Below are 26131 nucleotides of genomic sequence, written 5' to 3'. Positions count from 1 at the left end.
TTCCAATATCACTGTGAGCTCTCTCTCTAGATTCCAACATCACTATGAGCTCTCTCACTCTAGATTCCAATATCACTGTGAGCTCTCTCACTCTATATTCCAATATCATTGTGTGCTCAGTCTGTAGATTCCAATATCACAATGAGCTCTCTCTCACCCGTTTCCAAAATCACTGTGAGCTGTCTCTTTTGATTCCGTTATCGTTGTGAGTTCTCTCTCTAGCTTCCAATATCTCTGTGAGCTCTCTCTCTAGATTCCAATATCATTGTAACCTCTCTCTCTAGCTTCCAATATCACTGTGAGCACTCTCTCTAGATTCCAATATCACTATGTGCTCTCTCTCTAGAATCCAATATCAGTGTGAGCTCTCTCTCTAGATTCCAATATCACTGTGAGCTCTCCCTCTAGATTCCAATATCACTGTAAGCTCTATCTCTAGATTCCAATATCACTGTGAGCTCTATTTCTAGATTCCAATATCACTGTGTGCTCTCTCTCTAGATTCCAATATAATTGTGAGCTCCCTCTCTCTCTCTATTCCAATATCATTGAGCTCTCTCTCTCTAGATTCCCACATCACTGTAAGCTCAGTCTGTAGATTCCAACATCACTGTGAGGTCTCTCTCTAGATTCCAATATCACTGTGAGCTCTCTCTCTCTCTATTCCAATATCACTGTGCTCTCTCTCTCCAGATTCCCACATCACTGTGAGCTCTCTCTTGATTCCAACATCACTGTGAGCTCTCTCTCTCTAGATTCCAATATCACTATGAGCTCTCTCTCTCGTTTCCAATATCACTGTGAGCTCTCTCTGTAGATTCCAATATCACTGTGAGTTCTCTCACTCTAGATTCCAATATCAATGTGAGCTTTCTCACTGAGATTCCAATATCACTGTGAGCTCTGTCTGTAGATTCCATTATCACTTTGAGCTCTCTCTGACCCGTTTCCAAAATCACTGTGAGCTGTCTCTTTTGATTCCAATATCGTTGTGATCTCTCTCTCTAGATTCCAATATCACTGTGAGCTCTCTCTAGATTTCAATATCACTGTGAGCTCTCTCTCACTGGATGCCAATACTACTGTGAGCTCTCACTCTCACTCTAGATTTCAACATCACTGTAATCTCACTCTCTAGATTCCAATATCACTGTGAGCTCGCTCGTGAACCCAATAGCTCTGTGAACTCTCTCTCTAGTTTCCAATATCATTGTGAGCTCTGACACTAGATTCCAATATCACTGTGAGCTCTCTCTAGATTTCAATATCACTGTGAGCTCTCTCTCTCTAGATTCCAATATTAATGTGAGCTCTCGCTCGATTCTAAAGCACTGAGAGCTCTCTCTCTAGATTCCAATATCACTGGGAGTTCTCTCTCTAGTTTCCAAAATCACTGTGAGCTCTCTCTCTCGATTCCAATATCGTTGTGAGCACACTCTCTCTAGCTTCCAATATCACTGTGAGCTCTCTCTCTAGATTCCAATATCACTGTGAGCTCTATCTAGATTCCAATATCACTGTGATTTTTCTCTCTGGATTCCAATATTACTGTGAGATCGCTCGTGAACCCAATAGCACTGTGAACTCTCTCTTACTGGATGCCAATACCACTGTGAGCTCTCACTCGCACTCTAGATTTCAACATCACTGTGAGCTCTCTCTGTAGATTCCAATATCACTGTGAGTTCTCTCACTCTAGATTCCAATATCACTGTGAGCTCTCTCACTGAGATTCCAATATCACTGTGAGCTCAGTCTGTAGATTCCATTATCACTATGAGCTCTCTCTGACCCGTTTCCAAAATCACTGTGAGCTGTCTCTTTTGATTCCAATATCGTTGTGATCTCTCTCTCTAGATTCCAATATCACTGTGAGCTCTCTCTAGATTCCAATATCACTGTGATCTCGCTCGTGAACCCAAAAGCACTGTGAACTCTCTCTCTAGATTCCAATATCACTGTGAGCTCTCTCTCTAGAATCCAATATCACTGTGATCTCTCTCTCTAGATTCCAATATCACTGTGAGCTCTATCTAGATTCCAATATCACTGTGATTTCTCTCTCTGGATTCCAGTATTACTGTGAGATCGCTCGTGAAGCCAATAGCACTGTGAACTCTCTCTTACTGGATGCCAATACCACTGTGAGCTCTCACTCGCACTCTAGATTTCAACATCACTGTGAGCTCTCTCTAGATTCCAAGATCACTGTGATCTCTCTCTCTAGATTCCAATATCACTGTGAGCTCTCTCACACTAGATTCCAATATCACTGTGAGCTCAGTCTGTAGATTCCATTATCACTATGAGCTCTCTCTGACCCGTTTCCAAAATCACTGTGAGCTGTCTCTTTTGATTCGAATATCGTTGTGAGCTCCCTCTCTAGATTCCAATATCACTGTGAGCTCTCTCTCCAGATTCCAATATCACTGCGAGCTCTCTCTCTCTCTTGATTCCAATATAACTGTGAGCTCTCTCTCTAGATTCCAATTTCTCTGTTTTCTCTCTCTCTAGATTCCAATGTCACTGTTATCTCTCTCTCTAGATTCCAATATCACTGTGAGCTCTCTCGAATCCAATATCACTCTGAGCTCTCTCTCTAGAATCCAATATCACTGTGAGCTCTCTCTCTAGATTCCAATATCACTGTGTGCTCTCTCTCCAGATTCCAATATCATGGTGAGCTCTCTCTCTAGATTCCAATATCACTGTGAGCTCACTCTTGATTCCAATATCACTGTGAGCTCTTTCTAGATTTCAATATCACTGTGAGCTCTCTCTCACTGGATGCCAATACCACTGTGAGCTCTCACTCTCGCACTAGATTTCAACATCACTGTGATCTCTCTCTCTAGATTCCAATATCACTGTGAGCTCTCTCTAGATTCCAATATCACTGTGAGCTCTCTCTCTAGATTCCAATATCATTGTAAGCTCTCTCTCCAGCTTCCAGTATCACTGTGAGCTCTCTCTCTAGATTCCGATATCATTGTGAGCTCTCTCTCTAGATCCCAATATCACCGTAAGCTCTCTCTCTCTAGCTTCCAATATCACTGTGAGCCCTCTCTCTCGATTCCAACATCACTGCGAGCTCTCTCACTCTAGATTGCAATATCACTGTGAGCTCAGTCTGTAGATTCCAATATCACTGTGAGCTCTCTCACTCGATATTCCAATACCATTGTGAGCTCAGTCTGTCGATCCCAATATCACTGTGAGCTCTCTCTCTCTCTCTCTAGATTCCAACATCACTGTGAGCTCTCTCTCTCTCTCTGGATTCCAACATCCTGAGCTCTCTCTCTCTAGATTCCAATATCACTGTGAGCTCTCTCTCTCTAGATTCCAATATCACTGTGAGCTCTCTCTCTAGATTCCAACATCACTATGAGCTCTCTCACTCTAGATTCCAATATCACTGTGAGCTCTCTCACTCTATATTCCAATATCATTGTGTGCTCAGTCTGTAGATTCCAATATCACAATGAGCTCTCTCTCACCCGTTTCCAAAATCACTGTGAGCTGTCTCTTTTGATTCCGTTATCGTTGTGAGTTCTCTCTCTAGCTTCCAATATCTCTATGAGCTCTCTCTCTAGATTCCAATATCATTGTAACCTCTCTCTCTAGCTTCCAATATCACTGTGAGCTCTCTCTCTAGATTCCGATATGATTTTGAGCTCTCTCTCTAGATTCCAAAATCACCGTAAGCTCTCTCTCTCTAGCTTCCAATATCACTGTGAGCCCTCTCTCTAGATTCCAATATCACTATGTGCTCTCTCTCTAGAATCCAATATCAGTGTGAGCTCTCTCTCTAGATTCCAATATCACTGTGAGCTCACCCTCTAGATTCCAATATCACTGTAAGCTCTATCTCTAGATTCCAATATCACTGTGAGCTCTATTTCTAGATTCCAATATCACTGTGTGCTCTCTCTCTAGATTCCAATATTACTGTGAGATCGCTCGTGAACCCAATAGCACTGTGAACTCTCTTTTACTGGATGCCAATACCACTGTGAGCTCTCACTCGCACTCTAGATTTCAACATCACTGTGAGCACTCTCTAGATTCCAAGATCACTGTGATCTCTCACTCTAGATTCCAATATCACTGTGAGCTCAGTCTGTAGATTCCATTATCACTATGAGCTCTCTCTGACCCGTTTCCAAAATCACTGTGAGCTGTCTCTTTTGATTCCAATATCGTTGTGAGCTCCCTCTCTAGATTCCAATATCACTGTGAGCTCTCTCTCCAGATTCCAATATCACAGTGAGCTCTCTCTCTCTCTCTTGATTCCAATATAACTGTGAGCTCTCTCTCTAGATTCCAATTTCTCTGTTTTCTCTCTCTCTAGATTCCAATGTCACTGTTATCTCTCTCTCTAGATTCCAATATCACTGTGAGCTCTCTCGAATCCAATGTCACTCTGAGCTCTCTCTCTAGAATCCAATATCACTGTGAGCTCTCTCTCTAGATTCCAATATCACTGTGTGCTCTCTCTCCAAATTCCAATATCATGGTGAGCTCTCTCTCTAGATTCCAATATCACTGTGAGCTCACTCTTGATTCCAATATCACTGTGAGCTCTTTCTAGATTTCAGTGTCACTGTGAGCTCTCTCTCACTGGATGCCAATACCACTGTGAGCTCTCACTCTCGCACTAGATTTCAACATCACTGTGATCTCTCTCTCTAGATTCCAATATCACTGTGAGCTCTATCTAGATTCCAATATCACTGTGATCTCGCTCGTGAACCCAAAAGCACTGTGAACTCTCTCTCTAGATTCCAATATCACTGTGAGCTCTCTCTCTAGAATCCAATATCACTGTGAGCTCTCTCTCTAGAATCCAATATCACTGTGAGCTCTCTCTCTAGATTCCAATATCACTGTGAGCTCTATCTCTAGATTCCAATATCACTGTGAGCTCTCTCCAGATTTCAATATCATTGGCAGCCCTCTCTCTTTATTCCAATATAACTGTGAGCTGTCGCTCTAGATTCTAATTTAACTGTTTTCTTTCTCTCGAGATTCCAATGTCACTGTTATCTCTCTCTCTCTCGACTCCAATATCACTGTGAGCTCTCTCGAATCCAATATCACTGTGAGCTCTCTCTCGAGAATCCAATATCACTGTGAGCTCTCTCTCGAGAATCCAATATCACTGTGAGCTCTCACTCTAGATTCCAATATCACTGTGAGCTCTCTCTCCAGATTCCAATATCATTGTGAGCTTTCTCTCTAGATTCCAATATCACTGTGAGCTCTCTCTCTCTCTAGATTTCAATATCACTGTGAGCTCTCTCTCACTGGATGCCAATACCACTGTGAGCTCTCACTCTCACTCTAGATTTCAACATCACTGTGATCTCACTCTCTCGATTCCAATATCACTGTGAGCTCGCTCGTGAACCCAATAGCTCTGTGAACTCTCTCTCTAGTTTCCAATATCATTGTGAGCTCTGACACTAGATTCCAATATCACTGTGAGCTCTCTCAAGATTCCAATATCACTGTGAGCTCTCTCTCTCTAGATTCCAATATTACTGTGAGCTCTCGCTCGATTCTAAAGCACTGAGAGCTCTCTCTCTAGATTCCAATATCACTGGGAGTTCTCTCTCTAGTTTCCAAAATCACTGTGAGCTCTCTCTCTCGATTCCAATATCGTTGTGAGCTCACTCTCTCTAGCTTCCAATACCACTGTGAGCTCTCTCTCTCGATTCAAATATCACAGTGAGCTCTCTCTCTAGATTCTAATATCACTGTGAGCTCACTCTCGCTAGATTCCAATATCACTGTGAGCTCTCTCTCTCTCTCTCTGGATTCCAATATCACTGTGAGCTCACAGTGAGATTGGAATCTAGAGAGAGAGCTCTCAGTGATATTAGAATCTAGAGAGAGCTCACAGTGATAATGGAATCTAGAGAGAGAGCTCACTGTGATATTCGAATCTAGAGAGAGCTCACAGTGATATTGGAAACAAGAGAGTAAACTCACAGTGATACTGGAATCTAGGGACAGAGAGCTCACAGTGATGTTGGAATCCAGAGAGAGCTCAGAGTGATTTTGTAATCTAGAGAGAGCTCACAGTGATATTGGATTCTGGATAGAGATCACAGTGATATTGGAATCTAGCGAGAGCTCACAGTGATATTGGGATCTAGAGAGAGCTCACAGTGATGTTGGAATCTAGAGAGAGAGCTCACAGTGATATTGGAATCAAGAGAGAGAGAGATAACAGTGATGTTGGAATCGTGAGAGAGCTCATAATGATATTGGAATCGAGAGAGAGGGAGTTCACAGTGATGTTGGAATCTAGAGAGCGAGCTCACAGTGATATTGGAATCTAGAGAGAGAGAGCTCACAGTGATATTGGAATCTAGAGTGAGCTCACAGTGATATTAGAATCTAGAGTGAGAGAGCTCACAGTGATATTGGAATCTAGAGTGAGCTAACTCACAGTGATATTGGATTCTAGAGAGAGAGAGCTCACAGTGATATTGGAATCTAGAGAAAGAGCTCACAGTGATGTTGGAATCTAGAGAGAGCTCACAGTTATATTTGAATCTAGAATGAGTGAGCTCACAGTGATGTTGGAATCTAGAGTGAGTTAACTCACAGTGATATTGGAATCTAGAGAGAGAGCTCACAGTGATATTGGAATCTAGAGAGAGAGCTCACAGTTATATTTGAATCTAGAATGAGTGAGCTCACAGTGACATTGGAATCTAGAGAAAGAGCTCACAACGATATTGGAATCTAGAGAGAGCTCACAGTTATATTTGAATCTAGAATGAGTGAGCTCACAGTGATGTTGGAATCTAGAGTGAGTTAACTCACAGTGATATTGGAATCTAGAGAGAGAGAGCTCACAGTGATATTGGAATCTAGAATGAGTTAGCTCACAGTGATGTTGGAATCTAGAGAGAGAGCTCACAACGATATTGGAATCAAAAGATTCCAATATCATTGTGAGCTCTCTCTAGTTTCCAACATCACTGTGACCTCTCTCTCACTCTAGATTGCAATATCACTGTGAGCTCGCTCTCTAGATTCCAACATCACTGTGACCTCTCTCTCACTCTAGATTGCAATATCACTGTGAGCTCGCTCTCTAGATTCCAACATCACTGTGAGCTCTCTCTAGATTCCAACATCACTGTGAGCTCTCTCTAGATTCCAACATCACTGTGAGCTCGCTCTCTAGATTCCAACATCACTGTGAGCTCTCTCTAGTTTCCAACATCACTGTGAGCTCTCTCTAGATTCCAACATCACTGTGAGCTCGCTCTCTAGATTCCAACATCACTGTGAGCTCTCTCTCACTCTAGATTCCAATATCACTGTGATCTCTCCTCTCTAGAAAACAACATCACCGTGAGCCCCCTCTCTAGATTCCAACATCACTGTGTCCAATTTCAGCCTGAATGCTTGGTTCTGCCAAACGTCTTCCTAATGTCGCACTGTTTATCTCACAGCTCTGGATCCTCCACGAAACCTGTCCGTCAGTGATGTGAGTCGAAGGAGCGCCATGATTTCCTGGCAGCCCTCCAAGGCTGAAATTGAGAACTATGTGCTGGTGTGCGAGGACAGCAGTGGACAGCGGAAGGTAGGTCGGGGCCACCTGTTTGTTTTTGGAACTACTTCTTACTAAGCCCGGGCCTGTAGTGTAAATTGTGTGATCAGCTGGGACTGAGGTATCTTTGAAACGTTTGTGCAAGTGTGAGAGGGAGAGAAGGTGTCACTTTGTCACCATTTCCTGTTCTCTTGGGGTTTGTCAATAAAGGAGACAATCAAACCTCACAGTTTCCCATCCAAGCTTCTTGCCAACAAGGAACCTTCCTTTTCCTTTAACCTTCTCTTCCCCTTGATCTCCCTGCCCTGGACTCCGATTGCTACAAACTGGTGCAATCTGGTGACCAGTGTTAACAATCATAAACTTTCTAATAATTCCTACACTGTTGAAGCTGATATCAAAGATCAACTACTGTTAGAAGGCAGCATGCCAGATCACTCGGATCATAGAATCATAGAATTTACAGTGCAGGAGGCCATTCAGCCCATAATTCTTAGAGGAGGTAACTAATTGTGTAGATGAAGGTAGAGCAGTTGATGTCGTATGCATGGATTTTAGTAAAGCGTTTGAAAAGTTCCCCATGGTCGGCTCATGAAGAAAGTAAGGAGGTGTGGGATAGAGGGAAATTTGGCCAATTGGATAAGTAACTGGCTATCACATAGAAGACAGAGGGTGGTGGTGGATGGAAAATTTTCAGACTGGTGACCAGTTACCAGCCGTGTACCACAGGGATCAGTGCTGGGTCCTCTGCTATTTGTGATTTCTATCAATGATTTGGAGGAGGGGGCTGAAGGGTGGGTCAGTAAATTTTCTGATGACACCAAGATTGGTGGAGTCGTGGATGAGGTGGAGGGCGTTGTAGGCTGCAAAGAGACATTGATAGGATGCAGAGCTGGGCCGAAAAATGGCAGATGGAGTTTAACCCTGATAAGTGCGAGGTGATTCATTATGGTAGGAAAAATTTGAATGCAGATTACAGGGTCAACGGCAGGGTTCTGAGGAATGTGGAGGAACAGAGAGATCTTGGGGTTAATGTCCACAGATCTCTGAAGGTTGCCACTCAAGTGGATAGAGCCGTGAAAAAGGCTTATAGTGTGTTAGCGTTTATTAACAGGGGGTTGAGTTTAACAGCCGCGGGGTTATACTGCAACTGTACATGACCCTGGTGAGGCCACATTTGGAGTATTGTGTGCAGTTCTGGTCACCTCACTATAGGAAGGATGTGGAAGCATTGGAAAGGGTGCAAAGGAGATTTACCAGGATGCTGCCTGGTTTGCAGGATAGGTCTTATGAGGAAAGGTTGAGGGAGCTAGGGCTTTTCTCTTTGGAGCGGAGGAGGATGAGAGGCAACTTAATAGAGGTTTATAAGATGATGAGGGGGAAGGATAAGTGGACGTTCAGAGACTACTTCCTCGGGTGGATGTAGCTGTTACAAGGGGGCATAACTATAAGATTCAGGGTGGGAGATATAGGAGGGATGTCCGAGGTAGGTTCTTTACTCGGAGAGTGGTTAGGGTGTGGAATGGACTGCCTGCCGTGATAGTGGAGTCGGACACTTTAGGAACTTTCAAGCGGTTATTGGATAGGCACATGGAGCACACCAGAATGACAGGGAGTGGGATAGCTTGATTTTGGTTTCGGACAATGCTCGGCACAACATCGAGGGCTGAAGGGCCTGTTCTGTGCTGTACTGTTCTATATATCTATATCAAGATTGCAGCAGCCCTTTGAAAGAGCACCCCACTCAAACCCATACCTCCACTCTATCATTGTAACCCAGTAACCCCATCTAACTGGATACTGAGGGAAATTTAGCATGGCCAATGCAGGTAACCTGCACATCTTTAGACTGTGGGTAGAAACCAGAGCAGATTCCACACAGGCAGTGACCCCAGCAGGCAATCGACTCTCGGACCCTGGAGTTGTGAAGCAACAGTGCTAACCATGGTGCTAACAGCACCCTCTGTTCTGCACAAACACACACACAGCACTGACTGTGATACAGATCACACTCTGCTCTACACCAACACACACACAGCACTGACTGTGATACAGATCACACTCTGCTCTACACCAACACACACAGCACTGACTGTGATACAGATCACACTCTGCTCTACACCAACACACACACAGCACTGACTGTGATACAGATCACACTCTGCTCTACACCAACACACACACAGCACTGACTGTGATACAGATCACACTCTGCTCTACACCAACACACACACAGCACTGACTGTGATACAGATCACACTCTGCTCTACACCAACACACACACAGCACTGACTGTGATACAGATCACACTCTGCTCTACACCAACACACACAACACTGACTGATACAGATCACACTCTGCTCTACACCAACACACACACAGCACTGACTGTGATACAGATCACACACTGCTCTACCCCAACACACACACAGCACTGACAGTGATACAGATCACACTCTGCTCTACACCAACACACACACAGCACTGACTGTGATACAGATCACACTCTGCTCTACACCAACACAGCACTGACTATGATACAGATCACACCCTGCTCTACACCAACACACACACAGCACTGACTGTGATACAGATCACACTCTGCTCTACACCAACACACACACAGCACTGACTGTGATACAGATCACACTCTGCTCTACACCAACACACACACAGCACTGACTGTGATACAGATCACACTCTGCTCTACACCAACACACACACAGCACTGACTGTGATACAGATCACACTCTGCTCTACACCAACACACACACAGCACTGACTGTGATACAGATCACACTCTGCTCTACACCAACACACACACAGCACTGACTGTGATACAGATCACACTCTGCTCTACACCAACACACACACAGCACTGACTGTGATACAGATCACACTCTGCTCTACACCAACACACACACAGCACTGACTGTGATACAGATCACATTCTGCTCTGCACCAACACACACACACCACTGACTGTGATACAGATCACACTCTGCTCTACACCAACACACACACAGCACTGACTGTGATACAGATCACACTCTGCTCTACACCAATACACACACAGCACTGACTGTGATAGAGATCTCACTCTGCTCTACACCAACACACACACAGCACTGTGTGTGATCCAGATCACACTCTGCTCTACACCAATACACACACAGCACTGACTGTGATAGAGATCTCACTCTGCTCTACACCAACACACACACAGCACTGACTGTGATACAGATCACACTCTGCTCTACACCAACACACACACGGCACTGACTGTGATACAGATCACACTCTGCTCTACACCAACACACACAGCACTGACTGTGATACAGATCACACTCTGCTCTACACCAACACACACACAGCACTGACTGTGATACAGATCACACTCTGCTCTACACCAACACACACACAGCACTGACTGTGATACAGATCACACTCTGCTCTACACCAACACACACACAGCACTGACTGTGATACAGATCACACTCTGCTCTACACCAACACACACACAGCACTGACTGTGATACAGATCTCACTCTGCTCTACACCAACACACACACAGCACAGACTGTGATACAGATCACACGCTGCTCGACACCAACACACACACAGCACTGTGTGGTGAATGTAATATATATGATATGATAATTCACAATGTCTTTGTAAGCGCAGTAGCCTTATCCAACCACTAGGGGGAGTAGCGCTGGGAGTACTCAGGAACTTGTACTGGGCTCCACCCTTGGCTCCGCCCACGACTCCTCCCCTTAGAGGTGCTGTGTAAATACCCTTGTCCAGAGTCAGCCTGAGTTCACTAAGAGTTCATCAACGGGTAACAGGCTGGCTCTGAAGTAAGTCGATTAAAGCCTAGATTCATATCGGAAACACGTGCCTGGTGAATTGATAGTTCCATCAATTTATCGACCTACTACGCCCAGTGTGTCCCTCAATATGCGGACAAACCCCGCCCACTCTTTAGGGCCACACGATTTCCCTGTCAGCCGAGGCACGCCAGGCCTTCGACGGCATCAAGGAGGACATCGCGAAAGCGGTCATGCGGGCGGTGGATGAATCCACTCCATTTCAGGTAGGGAGCGACGCCTCAGAGGTAGCTCCTGCAGCCACGTTAAATCAGGCAGGGAGACCAGTCGCCTTTTTCTCCCGTATCCTCTCCGCTTCAGAACTCCGACACTCCTCAGTCGAGAAAGAAGCGCAAGCCATTGTGGAGGCTATCCGTTACTGGAGGCACTACCTCGCAGGTAGGAGGTTCACCCTCATCACCGATCAAAGATCAGTTACCTTCATGTTCGACAACTCGCAAAGGGGCAAAATTAAAAACGACAAAATTCTGAGGTGGAGGATCGAACTCTCCACCTACAATTACGATATTAAATATTGACCCGGGAAGCTCAACGAGCCTCCGGATGCCCTATCCCGCGGGACATGCGCCAGCGCGCAGATCGACCAATTAAAAGTCATCCACAATGACCTCTGCCACCTGGGGGTCACCCGGCTCGCCCACTACATCAGGGCCCGAAACCTGCCTTTCTCCAACGAGGAGGTAAAAGCGGTCACCAGGGACTGCCCGATCTGTGCGGAGTGCAAACCGCACTTCTATAGACCAGACAGGGCCCACCTGGTCAAGGCTTCTAGGCCCTTTGAATGCCTCACGATTGATTTCAAAGGGCAACTCCCCTCAACTAACAAGAATGTTTACTTTTTAAACGTCGTAGACGAGTTCTCCCATTTCCCATTTGCTATCCCGTGCCCCGACATGACCTCCCACACAGTCATTAGGGCCCTGCATAGCATCTTCACCCTGTTTGGTTTCCCAGCTACGTACACAGCGACCGAGGTTCGTCCTTCATGAGCGACGAGCTGCGTCAGTACCTGCTCGACAAGGGCATCGCCTCGAGCAGGACTACCAGCTACAACCCCAGGGGGAACGGGCAGGTGGAGAGGGAGAACGCGACGGTCTGGAAGACCATCCTACTGACCCTCCGGTCTAGAAAGCTCCAAGTCTCCCAGTGGCAGGAAGTCCTCCCAGACGCGCTCCATGCTATTAGGTCCCTTTTGTGCACGGCGACCAATCAGACCCCTCACGAGAGGCTCTTCATTTTTTTCCAGGGGCACTACCATGGGGGTCTCACTTCCGGCATGGCTGAGGACGCCGGGCCCCGTACTTCTGAGGAAACACGTCAGGGCACACAAAACCGACCCCCTTGTTGAGAAGGTGCGCCTGCTCCACTCCAACCCCCAGCACGCATTCGTCGAGTTCCCTGACGGCCGTCAGGACACTGTATCACTCCGGGATCTGGCACCCGCCGGATCCAGCACCCTCTCTACCCCCACAGAAGGACCTCTCACCCTACACCCCATGCTGCCGCCCCCTTGCGCTCCCGAGCCCACAAGCTCGCTCCACCAGTTCCGCGCACCCGCGCCGGCCAGCCCCCAGCGCCCCAGTCTCCGGTCGAACCAGGAGAGTATGAAGCTCGGATACAACCCTCCCTGGAGTCCGCCATCGTACCCCAGCACACAGTACCCATCCAGCCACCGCAAAAGGCTGCAACCCCGGTGCTCCGCAAATCCGATACAATTCGGCCACCGGACAGACTGACTTTATAGACCACCACCCCCGCCGGACTTGATTTTTTTGCAGGGGGTGAATGTGGTGAATGTAATATAGATGTATATATGTTAATTCACACTGTCTTTGTAAGCGCAGTAGCGTTATCCAACCACTAGGGGGAGTAGCTCTGGGAGTACTCAGGAACTTGTACTGGGCTCCACCCTTGACTCCGCCCACGACTCCTCTCCCTAGTGCTGCTGTATAAATACCCTTGTCCAGAGTCAGCCTGACTTCACTAAGAGTTCATCAACGGGTAACAGGCTGGCTCTGAAGTAAGTTGATTAAAGCCTAGATTCATATCGGAAACACGTGTCTGGTGAATTGATGGTTCCATCAATCTCACTGTGATACAGATCACACTCTGCTCTACAGCAACACACACACAGCACTGACTGTGATACAGATCACACTCTTCTCTACACCAACACAGCACTGACTGTGATACAGATCACACTCTGCTCTACACCAACACACATACAGCACTGACTGTGATACAGATCACACTCTGCTCTACACCAACACACACACAGCACTGACTGTGATACAGATCACACTCTGCTCTACACCAACACACACACAGCACTGACTGTGATACAGATCACACTCTGCTCTACACCAACACACACACAGCACTGACTGTGATACAGATCACACTCTGCTCTACACCAACACACACACAGCACTGACTGTGATACAGATCACACTCTGCTCTACACCAACACACACAGCACTGACTGTGATACAGATCACACTCTGCTCTACACCAACACGCACACAGCACTGACTGTGATACAGATCACACTCTGCTCTACACCAACACACACACAGCACTGACTGTGATACAGATCACACACTGCTCTACCCCAACACACACACAGCACTGACAGTGATACAGATCACACTCTGCTCTACACCAACACACACACAGCACTGACTATGATACAGATCACACCCTGCTCTACACCAACACACACACAGCACTGACTGTGATACAGATCACACTCTGCTCTACACCAACACACACACAGCACTGACTGTGATACAGATCACACTCTGCTCTACACCAACACACACACAGCACTGACTGTGATACAGATCACACTCTGCTCTACACCAACACACACACAGCACTGACTGTGATACAGATCACACTCTGCTCTACACCAACACACACACAGCACTGACTGTGATACAGATCACACTCTGCTCTACACCAACACACACACAGCACTGACTGTGATACAGATCACACTCTGCTCTACACCAACACACACACAGCACTGACTGTGATACAGATCACACTCTGCTCTACACCAACACACACACAGCACTGACTGTGATACAGATCACACTCTGCTCTACACCAACACACACACAGCACTGACTGTGATACAGATCACACTCTGCTCTACACCAACACACACACAGCACTGACTGTGATACAGATCACATTCTGCTCTGCACCAACACACACACAGCACTGACTGTGATACAGATCACACTCTGCTCTACACCAACACACACACAGCACTGACTGTGATACAGATCACACTCTGCTCTACACCAATACACACACAGCACTGACTGTGATAGAGATCTCACTCTGCTCTACACCAACACACACACAGCACTGTGTGTGATCCAGATCACACTCTGCTCTACACCAATACACACACAGCACTGACTGTGATAGAGATCTCACTCTGCTCTACACCAACACACACACAGCACTGACTGTGATACAGATCACACTCTGCTCTACACCAACACACACACGGCACTGACTGTGATACAGATCACACTCTGCTCTACACCAACACACACAGCACTGACTGTGATACAGATCACACTCTGCTCTACACCAACACACACACAGCACTGACTGTGATACAGATCACACTCTGCTCTACACCAACACACACACAGCACTGACTGTGATACAGATCTCACTCTGCTCTACACCAACACACACACAGCACAGACTGTGATACAGATCACACGCTGCTCGACACCAACACACACACAGCACTGTGTGGTGAATGTAATATATATGATATGATAATTCACAATGTCTTTGTAAGCGCAGTAGCCTTATCCAACCACTAGGGGGAGTAGCGCTGGGAGTACTCAGGAACTTGTACTGGGCTCCACCCTTGGCTCCGCCCACGACTCCTCCCCTTAGAGGTGCTGTGTAAATACCCTTGTCCAGAGTCAGCCTGAGTTCACTAAGAGTTCATCAACGGGTAACAGGCTGGCTCTGAAGTAAGTCGATTAAAGCCTAGATTCATATCGGAAACACGTGCCTGGTGAATTGATGGTTCCATCAATTTATCGACCTACTACGCCCAGTGTGTCCCTCAATATGCGGACAAACCCCGCCCACTCTTTAGGGCCACACGATTTCCCTGTCAGCCGAGGCACGCCAGGCCTTCGACGGCATCAAGGAGGACATCGCGAAAGCGGTCATGCGGGCGGTGGATGAATCCACTCCATTTCAGGTAGGGAGCGACGCCTCAGAGGTAGCTCCTGCAGCCACGTTAAATCAGGCAGGGAGACCAGTCGCCTTTTTCTCCCGTACCCTCTCCGCTTCAGAACTCCGACACTCCTCAGTCGAGAAAGAAGCGCAAGCCATTGTGGAGGCTATCCGTTACTGGAGGCACTACCTCGCAGGTAGGAGGTTCACCCTCATCACCGATCAAAGATCAGTTACCTTCATGTTCGACAACTCGCAAAGGGGCAAAATTAAAAACGACAAAATTCTGAGGTGGAGGATCGAACTCTCCACCTACAATTACGATATTAAATATTGACCCGGGAAGCTCAACAAGCCTCCGGATGCCCTATCCCGCGGGACATGCGCCAGCGCGCAGATCGACCAATTAAAAGTCATCCACAATGACCTCTGCCACCTGGGGGTCACCCGGCTCGCCCACTACATCAGGGCCCGAAACCTGCCTTTCTCCAACGAGGAGGTAAAAGCGGTCACCAGGGACTGCCCGATCTGTGCGGAGTGCAAACCGCACTTCTATAGACCAGACAGGGCCCACCTGGTCAAGGCTTCTAGGCCCTTTGAATGCCTCACGATTGATTTCAAAGGGCAACTCCCCTCAACTAACAAGAATGTTTACTTTTTAAACGTCGTAGACGAGTTCTCCCATTTCCCATTTGCTATCCCGTGCCCCGACATGACCTCCAACACAGTCATTAGGGCCCTGCATAGCATCTTCACCCTGTTTGGTTTCCCCAGCTACACACACAGCGACCGAGGTTCGTCCTTCATGAGCGACGAGCTGCGTCAGTACCTGCTCGACAAGGGCATCGCCTCGAGCAGGACTACCAGCTACAACCCCAGGGGGAACGGGCAGGTGGAAAGGGAGAACGCGACGGTCTGGAAGACCATCCTACTGACCCTCCGGTCTAGAAAGCTCCAAGTCTCCCAGTGGCAGGAAGTCCTCCCAGACGCGCTCCATGCTATTAGGTCCCTTTTGTGCACGGCGACCAATCAGACCCCTCACGAGAGGCTCTTCATTTTTTTCCAGGGGCACTACCATGGGGGTCTCACTTCCGGCATGGCTGAGGACGCCGGGCCCCGTACTTCTGAGGAAACACGTCAGGGCACACAAAACCGACCCCCTTGTTGAGAAGGTGCGCCTGCTCCACTCCAACCCCCAGCACGCATTCGTCGAGTTCCCTGACGGCCGTCAGGACACTGTATCACTCCGGGATCTGGCACCCGCCGGATCCAGCGCCCCCTCTACCCCCATAGAATGACCTCTCACCCTACACCCCATGCTGCCGCCCCCTTGCGCTCCCGAGCCCACAAGCTCGCTCCACCAGTTCCGCGCACCCGCGCCGGCCAGCCCCCAGCGCCCCAGTCTCCGGTCGAACCAGGAGAGTATGAAGCTCGGATACAACCCTCCCTGGAGTCCGCCATCGTACCCCAGCACACAGTACCCATCCAGCCACCGCAAAAGGCTGCAACCCCGGTGCTCCGCAAATCCGATACAATTCGGCCACCGGACAGACTGACTTTATAGACCACCACCCCCGCCGGACTTGATTTTTTTGCAGGGGGTGAATGTGGTGAATGTAATATAGATGTATATATGTTAATTCACACTGTCTTTGTAAGCGCAGTAGCGTTATCCAACCACTAGGGGGAGTAGCTCTGGGAGTACTCAGGAACTTGTACTGGGCTCCACCCTTGACTCCGCCCACGACTCCTCTCCCTAGTGCTGCTGTATAAATACCCTTGTCCAGAGTCAGCCTGAGTTCACTAAGAGTTCATCAACGGGTAACAGGCTGGCTCTGAAGTAAGTTGATTAAAGCCTAGATTCATATCGGAAACACGTGTCTGGTGAATTGATGGTTCCATCAATCTCACTGTGATACAGATCACACTCTGCTCTACAGCAACACACACACAGCACTGACTGTGATACAGATCACACTCTTCTCTACACCAACACAGCACTGACTGTGATACAGATCACACTCTGCTCTACACCAACACACATACAGCACTGACTGTGATACAGATCACACTCTGCTCTACACCAACACACACACAGCACTGACTGTGATACAGATCACACTCTGCTCTACACCAACACACACACAGCACTGACTGTGATACAGATCACACTCTGCTCTACACCAACACACACACAGCACTGACTGTGATACAGATCACACTCTGCTCTACACCAACACACACACAGCACTGACTGTGATACAGATCACACTCTGCTCTACACCAACACACACACAGCACTGACTGTGATACAGATCACACTCTGCTCTACACCAACACACACACAGCACTGACTGTGATACAGATCACACTCTGCTCTACACCAACACACACAGCACTGACTGTGATACAGATCACACTCTGCTCTACACCAACACGCACACAGCACTGACTGTGATACAGATCACACTCTGCTCTACACCAACACAGCACTGACTGTGATACAGATCACACTCTGCTCTACACCAACACACACAACACTGACTGATACAGATCACACTCTGCTCTACACCAACACACACACAGCACTGACTGTGATACAGATCTCACTCTGCTCTACACCAACACACACACAGCACAGACTGTGATACAGATCACACGCTGCTCGACACCAACACACACACAGCACTGTGTGGTGAATGTAATATATATGATATGATAATTCACAATGTCTTTGTAAGCGCAGTAGCCTTATCCAACCACTAGGGGGAGTAGCGCTGGGAGTACTCAGGAACTTGTACTGGGCTCCACCCTTGGCTCCGCCCACGACTCCTCCCCTTAGAGGTGCTGTGTAAATACCCTTGTCCAGAGTCAGCCTGAGTTCACTAAGAGTTCATCAACGGGTAACAGGCTGGCTCTGAAGTAAGTCGATTAAAGCCTAGATTCATATCGGAAACACGTGCCTGGTGAATTGATGGTTCCATCAATTTATCGACCTACTACGCCCAGTGTGTCCCTCAATATGCGGACAAACCCCGCCCACTCTTTAGGGCCACACGATTTCCCTGTCAGCCGAGGCACGCCAGGCCTTCGACGGCATCAAGGAGGACATCGCGAAAGCGGTCATGCGGGCGGTGGATGAATCCACTCCATTTCAGGTAGGGAGCGACGCCTCAGAGGTAGCTCCTGCAGCCACGTTAAATCAGGCAGGGAGACCAGTCGCCTTTTTCTCCCGTACCCTCTCCGCTTCAGAACTCCGACACTCCTCAGTCGAGAAAGAAGCGCAAGCCATTGTGGAGGCTATCCGTTACTGGAGGCACTACCTCGCAGGTAGGAGGTTCACCCTCATCACCGATCAAAGATCAGTTACCTTCATGTTCGACAACTCGCAAAGGGGCAAAATTAAAAACGACAAAATTCTGAGGTGGAGGATCGAACTCTCCACCTACAATTACGATATTAAATATTGACCCGGGAAGCTCAACAAGCCTCCGGATGCCCTATCCCGCGGGACATGCGCCAGCGCGCAGATCGACCAATTAAAAGTCATCCACAATGACCTCTGCCACCTGGGGGTCACCCGGCTCGCCCACTACATCAGGGCCCGAAACCTGCCTTTCTCCAACGAGGAGGTAAAAGCGGTCACCAGGGACTGCCCGATCTGTGCGGAGTGCAAACCGCACTTCTATAGACCAGACAGGGCCCACCTGGTCAAGGCTTCTAGGCCCTTTGAATGCCTCACGATTGATTTCAAAGGGCAACTCCCCTCAACTAACAAGAATGTTTACTTTTTAAACGTCGTAGACGAGTTCTCCCATTTCCCATTTGCTATCCCGTGCCCCGACATGACCTCCAACACAGTCATTAGGGCCCTGCATAGCATCTTCACCCTGTTTGGTTTCCCCAGCTACACACACAGCGACCGAGGTTCGTCCTTCATGAGCGACGAGCTGCGTCAGTACCTGCTCGACAAGGGCATCGCCTCGAGCAGGACTACCAGCTACAACCCCAGGGGGAACGGGCAGGTGGAAAGGGAGAACGCGACGGTCTGGAAGACCATCCTACTGACCCTCCGGTCTAGAAAGCTCCAAGTCTCCCAGTGGCAGGAAGTCCTCCCAGACGCGCTCCATGCTATTAGGTCCCTTTTGTGCACGGCGACCAATCAGACCCCTCACGAGAGGCTCTTCATTTTTTTCCAGGGGCACTACCATGGGGGTCTCACTTCCGGCATGGCTGAGGACGCCGGGCCCCGTACTTCTGAGGAAACACGTCAGGGCACACAAAACCGACCCCCTTGTTGAGAAGGTGCGCCTGCTCCACTCCAACCCCCAGCACGCATTCGTCGAGTTCCCTGACGGCCGTCAGGACACTGTATCACTCCGGGATCTGGCACCCGCCGGATCCAGCGCCCCCTCTACCCCCATAGAATGACCTCTCACCCTACACCCCATGCTGCCGCCCCCTTGCGCTCCCGAGCCCACAAGCTCGCTCCACCAGTTCCGCGCACCCGCGCCGGCCAGCCCCCAGCGCCCCAGTCTCCGGTCGAACCAGGAGAGTATGAAGCTCGGATACAACCCTCCCTGGAGTCCGCCATCGTACCCCAGCACACAGTACCCATCCAGCCACCGCAAAAGGCTGCAACCCCGGTGCTCCGCAAATCCGATACAATTCGGCCACCGGACAGACTGACTTTATAGACCACCACCCCCGCCGGACTTGATTTTTTTGCAGGGGGTGAATGTGGTGAATGTAATATAGATGTATATATGTTAATTCACACTGTCTTTGTAAGCGCAGTAGCGTTATCCAACCACTAGGGGGAGTAGCTCTGGGAGTACTCAGGAACTTGTACTGGGCTCCACCCTTGACTCCGCCCACGACTCCTCTCCCTAGTGCTGCTGTATAAATACCCTTGTCCAGAGTCAGCCTGAGTTCACTAAGAGTTCATCAACGGGTAACAGGCTGGCTCTGAAGTAAGTTGATTAAAGCCTAGATTCATATCGGAAACACGTGTCTGGTGAATTGATGGTTCCATCAATCTCACTGTGATACAGATCACACTCTGCTCTACAGCAACACACACACAGCACTGACTGTGATACAGATCACACTCTTCTCTACACCAACACAGCACTGACTGTGATACAGATCACACTCTGCTCTACACCAACACACATACAGCACTGACTGTGATACAGATCACACTCTGCTCTACACCAACACACACACAGCACTGACTGTGATACAGATCACACTCTGCTCTACACCAACACACACACAGCACTGACTGTGATACAGATCACACTCTGCTCTACACCAACACACACACAGCACTGACTGTGATACAGATCACACTCTGCTCTACACCAACACACACACAGCACTGACTGTGATACAGATCACACTCTGCTCTACACCAACACACACAACACTGACTGATACAGATCACACTCTGCTCTACACCAACACACACAACACTGACTGATACAGATCACACTCTGCTCTACACCAACACACACACAGCACTGACTGTGATACAGATCACACACTGCTCTACCCCAACACACACACAGCACTGACAGTGATACAGATCACACTCTGCTCTACACCAACACACACACAGCACTGACTGTGATACAGATCACACTCTGCTCTACACCAACACAGCACTGACTATGATACAGATCACACCCTGCTCTACACCAACACACACACAGCACTGACTGTGATACAGATCACACTCTGCTCTACACCAACACACACACAGCACTGACTGTGATACAGATCACACTCTGCTCTACACCAACACACACAGCACTGACTGTGATACAGATCACACTCTGCTCTACACCAACACACACACAGCACTGACTGTGATACAGATCACACTCTGCTCTACCCCAACACACACACAGCCCTGACTGTGATACAGATCACACTCTGCTCTACACCAACACACACACAGCACTGACTGTGATACAGATCACACTCTGCTCTACAGCAACACACACACAGCACTGACTGTGATACAGATCACACTCTGCTCTACAGCAACACACACACAGCACTGACTGTGATACAGATCACACTCTGCTCTACACCAACACACACAGCACTGACTGTGATACAGATCACACTCTGCTCTACACCAACACACACACAGCACTGACTGAGATACAGATCACACTCTGCTCTACACCAACACACACACAGCACTGACTGTGATACAGATCACACTCTGCTCTACACCAACACACACACAGCACTGACTGTGATACAGATCACACTCTGCTCTCCCCGAACACAGCACTGACTGTGATACAGATCACACTCTGCTCTACACCAACACAGCACTGACTGTGATACAGATCACACTCTGCTCTACACCAACACACACACAGCACTGACTGTGATACAGATCACACTCTGCTCTACACCAACACACACAGCACTGACTGTGATACAGATCACACTCTGCTCTACACCAACACACACACAGCACTGACTGTGATACAGATCACACTCTGCTCTACACCAACACACACACAGCACTGACTGTGATACAGATCACACTCTGTTCTACACCAACACACACACAGCACTGACTGTGATACAGATCACACTCTGCTCTACACCAACACACACACAGCACTGACTGTGATACAGATCACACTCTGCTCTACACCAACACACACACAGCACTGACTGTGATACAGATCACACTCTGCTCTACACCAACACACACACAGCACTGACTGTGATACAGATCACACTCTGCTCTACACCAACACACACACAGCACTGACTGTGATACAGATCACACTCTGCTCTACACCAACACACACACAGCACTGACTGTGATACAGATCACACTCTGCTCTACACCAACACACACACAGCACTGACTGTGATACAGATCACACTCTGCTCTACACCAACACAGCACTGACTGTGATACAGATCACACTCTGCTCTACAGCAACACACACACAGCACTGACTGTGATACAGATCACACTCTGCTCTACACCAACACACACACAGCACTGACTGTGATACAGATCGCACTCTGCTCTACACCAACACACACACAGCACTGACTGTGATACAGATCACACTCTGCTCTACAGCAACACACACACAGCACTGACTGTGATACAGATCACACTCTGCTCTACACCAACACGCACACAGCACTGACTATGATACAGATCACACTCTGCTCTACACCAACACACACACAGCACTGACTGTGATACAGATCACACTCTGCTCTACACCAACACACACACAGCACTGACTGTGATACAGATCACACTCTGCTCTACACCAACACACACACAGCACTGACTGTGATACAGATCACACTCTGTTCTACACCAACACACACACAGCACTGACTGTGATACAGATCACACTCTGCTCTACACCAACACACACACAGCACTGACTGTGATACAGATCACACTCTGCTCTACACCAACACACACACAGCACTGACTGTGATACAGATCACACTCTGCTCTACACCAACACACACAGCACTGACTGTGATACAGATCACACTCTGCTCTACACCAACACAGCACTGACTGTGATACAGATCTCACTCTGCTCTACACCAACACACACACAGCACTGACTGTGATACAGATCACACTCTGCTCTACACCAACACACACACAGCACTGACTGTGATACAGATCACACGCTGCTCTACACCAACACACACACAGCACTGACTGTGATACAGATCACACTCTGCTCTACACCAACACACACACAGCACTGACTGTGATACAGATCACACTCTGCTCTATACCAACACAGACACAGCACTGACTGTGATACAGATCACACTCTGCTCTATACCAACACAGACACAGCACTGACTGTGATACAGATCACACTCTGCTCTACACCAACACACACACAGCACTGACTGTGATACAGATCACACTCTGCTCTACACCAACACACACAGCACTGACTGTGATACAGATCACACTCTGCTCTACACCAACACACACAGCACTGACTGTGATACAGATCACACTCTGCTCTACACCAACACACACACAGCACTGACTGTGATACAGATCACACCCTGCTCTACACCAACACACACACAGCACTGACTGTGATACAGATCACACTCTGCTCTACACCAACACACACACAGCACTGACTGTGATACAGATCACACTCTGCTCTACACCAACACACACACAGCACTGACTGTGATACAGATCACACTCTGCTCTACACCAACACACACACGGCACTGACTGTGATACAGATCGCACTCTGCTCTACACCAACACACACACGGCACTGACTGTGATACAGATCACACTCTGCTCTACCCCAACACACACACAGCACTGACTGTGATACAGATCACACTCTGCTCTACACCAACACACACACAGCACTGACTGTGATACAGATCACACTCTGCTCTACACCAACACACACACGGCACTGACTGTGATACAGATCACACTCTGCTCTACACCAACACACACACAGCACTGACTGTGATACAGATCACACTCTGCTCTACACCAACACAGCACTGACTGTGATACAGATCACACTCTGCTCTACCCCAACACACACACAGCACTGACTGTGATACAGATCACACTCTGCTCTTCACCAACACACACACAGCACTGACTGTGATACAGATCACACTCTGCTCTACACCAACACACACACAGCACTGACTGTGATACAGATCACACTCTGCTCTACACCAACACACACAGCACTGACTGTGATACAGATCACACTCTGCTCTACACCAACACACACACAGCACAGACTGTGATACAGATCACACTCTGCTCTACACCAACACAGACAGCACTGACTGTGATACAGATCACACTCTGCTCTACACCAACACACACAGCACTGACTGTGATACAGATCACACTCTGCTCTACACCAACACAGCACTGACTATGATACAGATCACACCCTGCTCTACAGCAACACACACACAGCACTGACTGTGATACAGATCACACTCTGCTCTACACCAACACACACACAGCACTGACTGTGATACAGATCACACTCTGCTCTACACCAACACAGCACTGACTGTGATACAGATCACACTCTGCTCTACACCAACACACACACAGCACTGTGTGTGATACAGATCTCACTCTGCTCTACACCAACACACACACAGCACTGACTGTGATACAGATCACACTCTGCTCTACACCAACACACACACAGCACTGACTGTGATACAGATCTCACTCTGCTCTACACCAACACACACACAGCACTGACTGTGATACAGATCACACTCTGCTCTACACCAACACACACACAGCACTGACTGTGATACAGATCACACTCTGCTCTACACCAACACACACACAGCACTGACTGTGATACAGATCACACTCTGCTCTACACCAACACACACACAGCACTGACTGTGATACAGATCACACTCTGCTCTACACCAACACACACACAGCACTGACTGTGATCCAGATCACACTCTGCTCTACACCAACACACACACAGCACTGACTGTGATACAGATCACACTCTGCTCTACAGCAACACACACACAGCACTGACTGTGATACAGATCACACTCTGCTCTACACCAACACAGCACTGACTCTGATACAGATCACACCCTGCTCTACACCAACACACACACAGCACTGACTGTGATACAGATCACACTCTGCTCTACACCAACACACACACAGCACTGACTGTGATACAGATCGCACTCTGGTGAGCACGAGTGTGAGAACTGAACTCTTCAAGTTTCTAATTGAAAGCAGAAACGCTGTCCTTGTAGCAATGTCAGCCATACTGCCACCCTGGGTTAAACCGACAGTTCCTCCTCTGTTTTGAATTGGCATTCTTGGGCATTCCCATCCAGGGTGCAGAACTGAAATGGAACTGATGTTGAGACGCATCTATAATGCCTTGCTGTCCATAAAATGAAAGCAAGAGTGGAAAAATTGCTGATTGCTTCAAGTTAGCATCACTGTGATGGAGCCTGACATATAAGCCAAGCTGTTCCATCTCATTCATTACAAAAATCTCTGTGAGAATTTAATGAACATTGCCAAAGTGTAGTCCAGCCAGGCGTCGGGCCACTGGTTGATTTTTGCGAGAATATCCAGATATCCCTTGACATTAAACGCAAGGGCGCAGTAATTGGGATCAAAAAGACATCAGGGCAATCAGCAAAGAAAAGGGCTCCACTGAACACCAAGGCAGGGACAATCATCACCAATGCAATAAGCAGTTGGAGAGATTGTACAATACTACCTGAAGTTATATTCTCGGGGAAACACTTACCACAGAAGCTCTAGACGCCATAGAAAGCCGGCCTGTCATAACAGAGTGGGATGCTGTATGTACAGCGGAGGGGCTGAGCAAAGCAATCGATT

At 48.1% G+C, this 26131-nt stretch overlaps 1 protein-coding gene across 1 annotated transcript in view; it reads left to right on the top strand.

Moving 5' to 3' along the window:
- The window catches only part of tnr (tenascin R (restrictin, janusin)), a 390478-nt gene that overhangs the window by 322936 nt on the left and 41411 nt on the right, over nucleotides 1-26131 (top strand). Inside the window, 1 exon segment of the mRNA XM_038795191.1 lies at nucleotides 7476-7606. Within this exon segment, the coding sequence (XP_038651119.1) occupies nucleotides 7476-7606 (131 nt within the window).

This window comes from Scyliorhinus canicula, chromosome 4 (assembly GCF_902713615.1).
Source record: "Scyliorhinus canicula chromosome 4, sScyCan1.1, whole genome shotgun sequence".
Classification (NCBI taxonomy): domain Eukaryota; kingdom Metazoa; phylum Chordata; class Chondrichthyes; order Carcharhiniformes; family Scyliorhinidae; genus Scyliorhinus; species Scyliorhinus canicula.
This window is presented reverse-complemented; position numbering and strand designations above follow the sequence as displayed.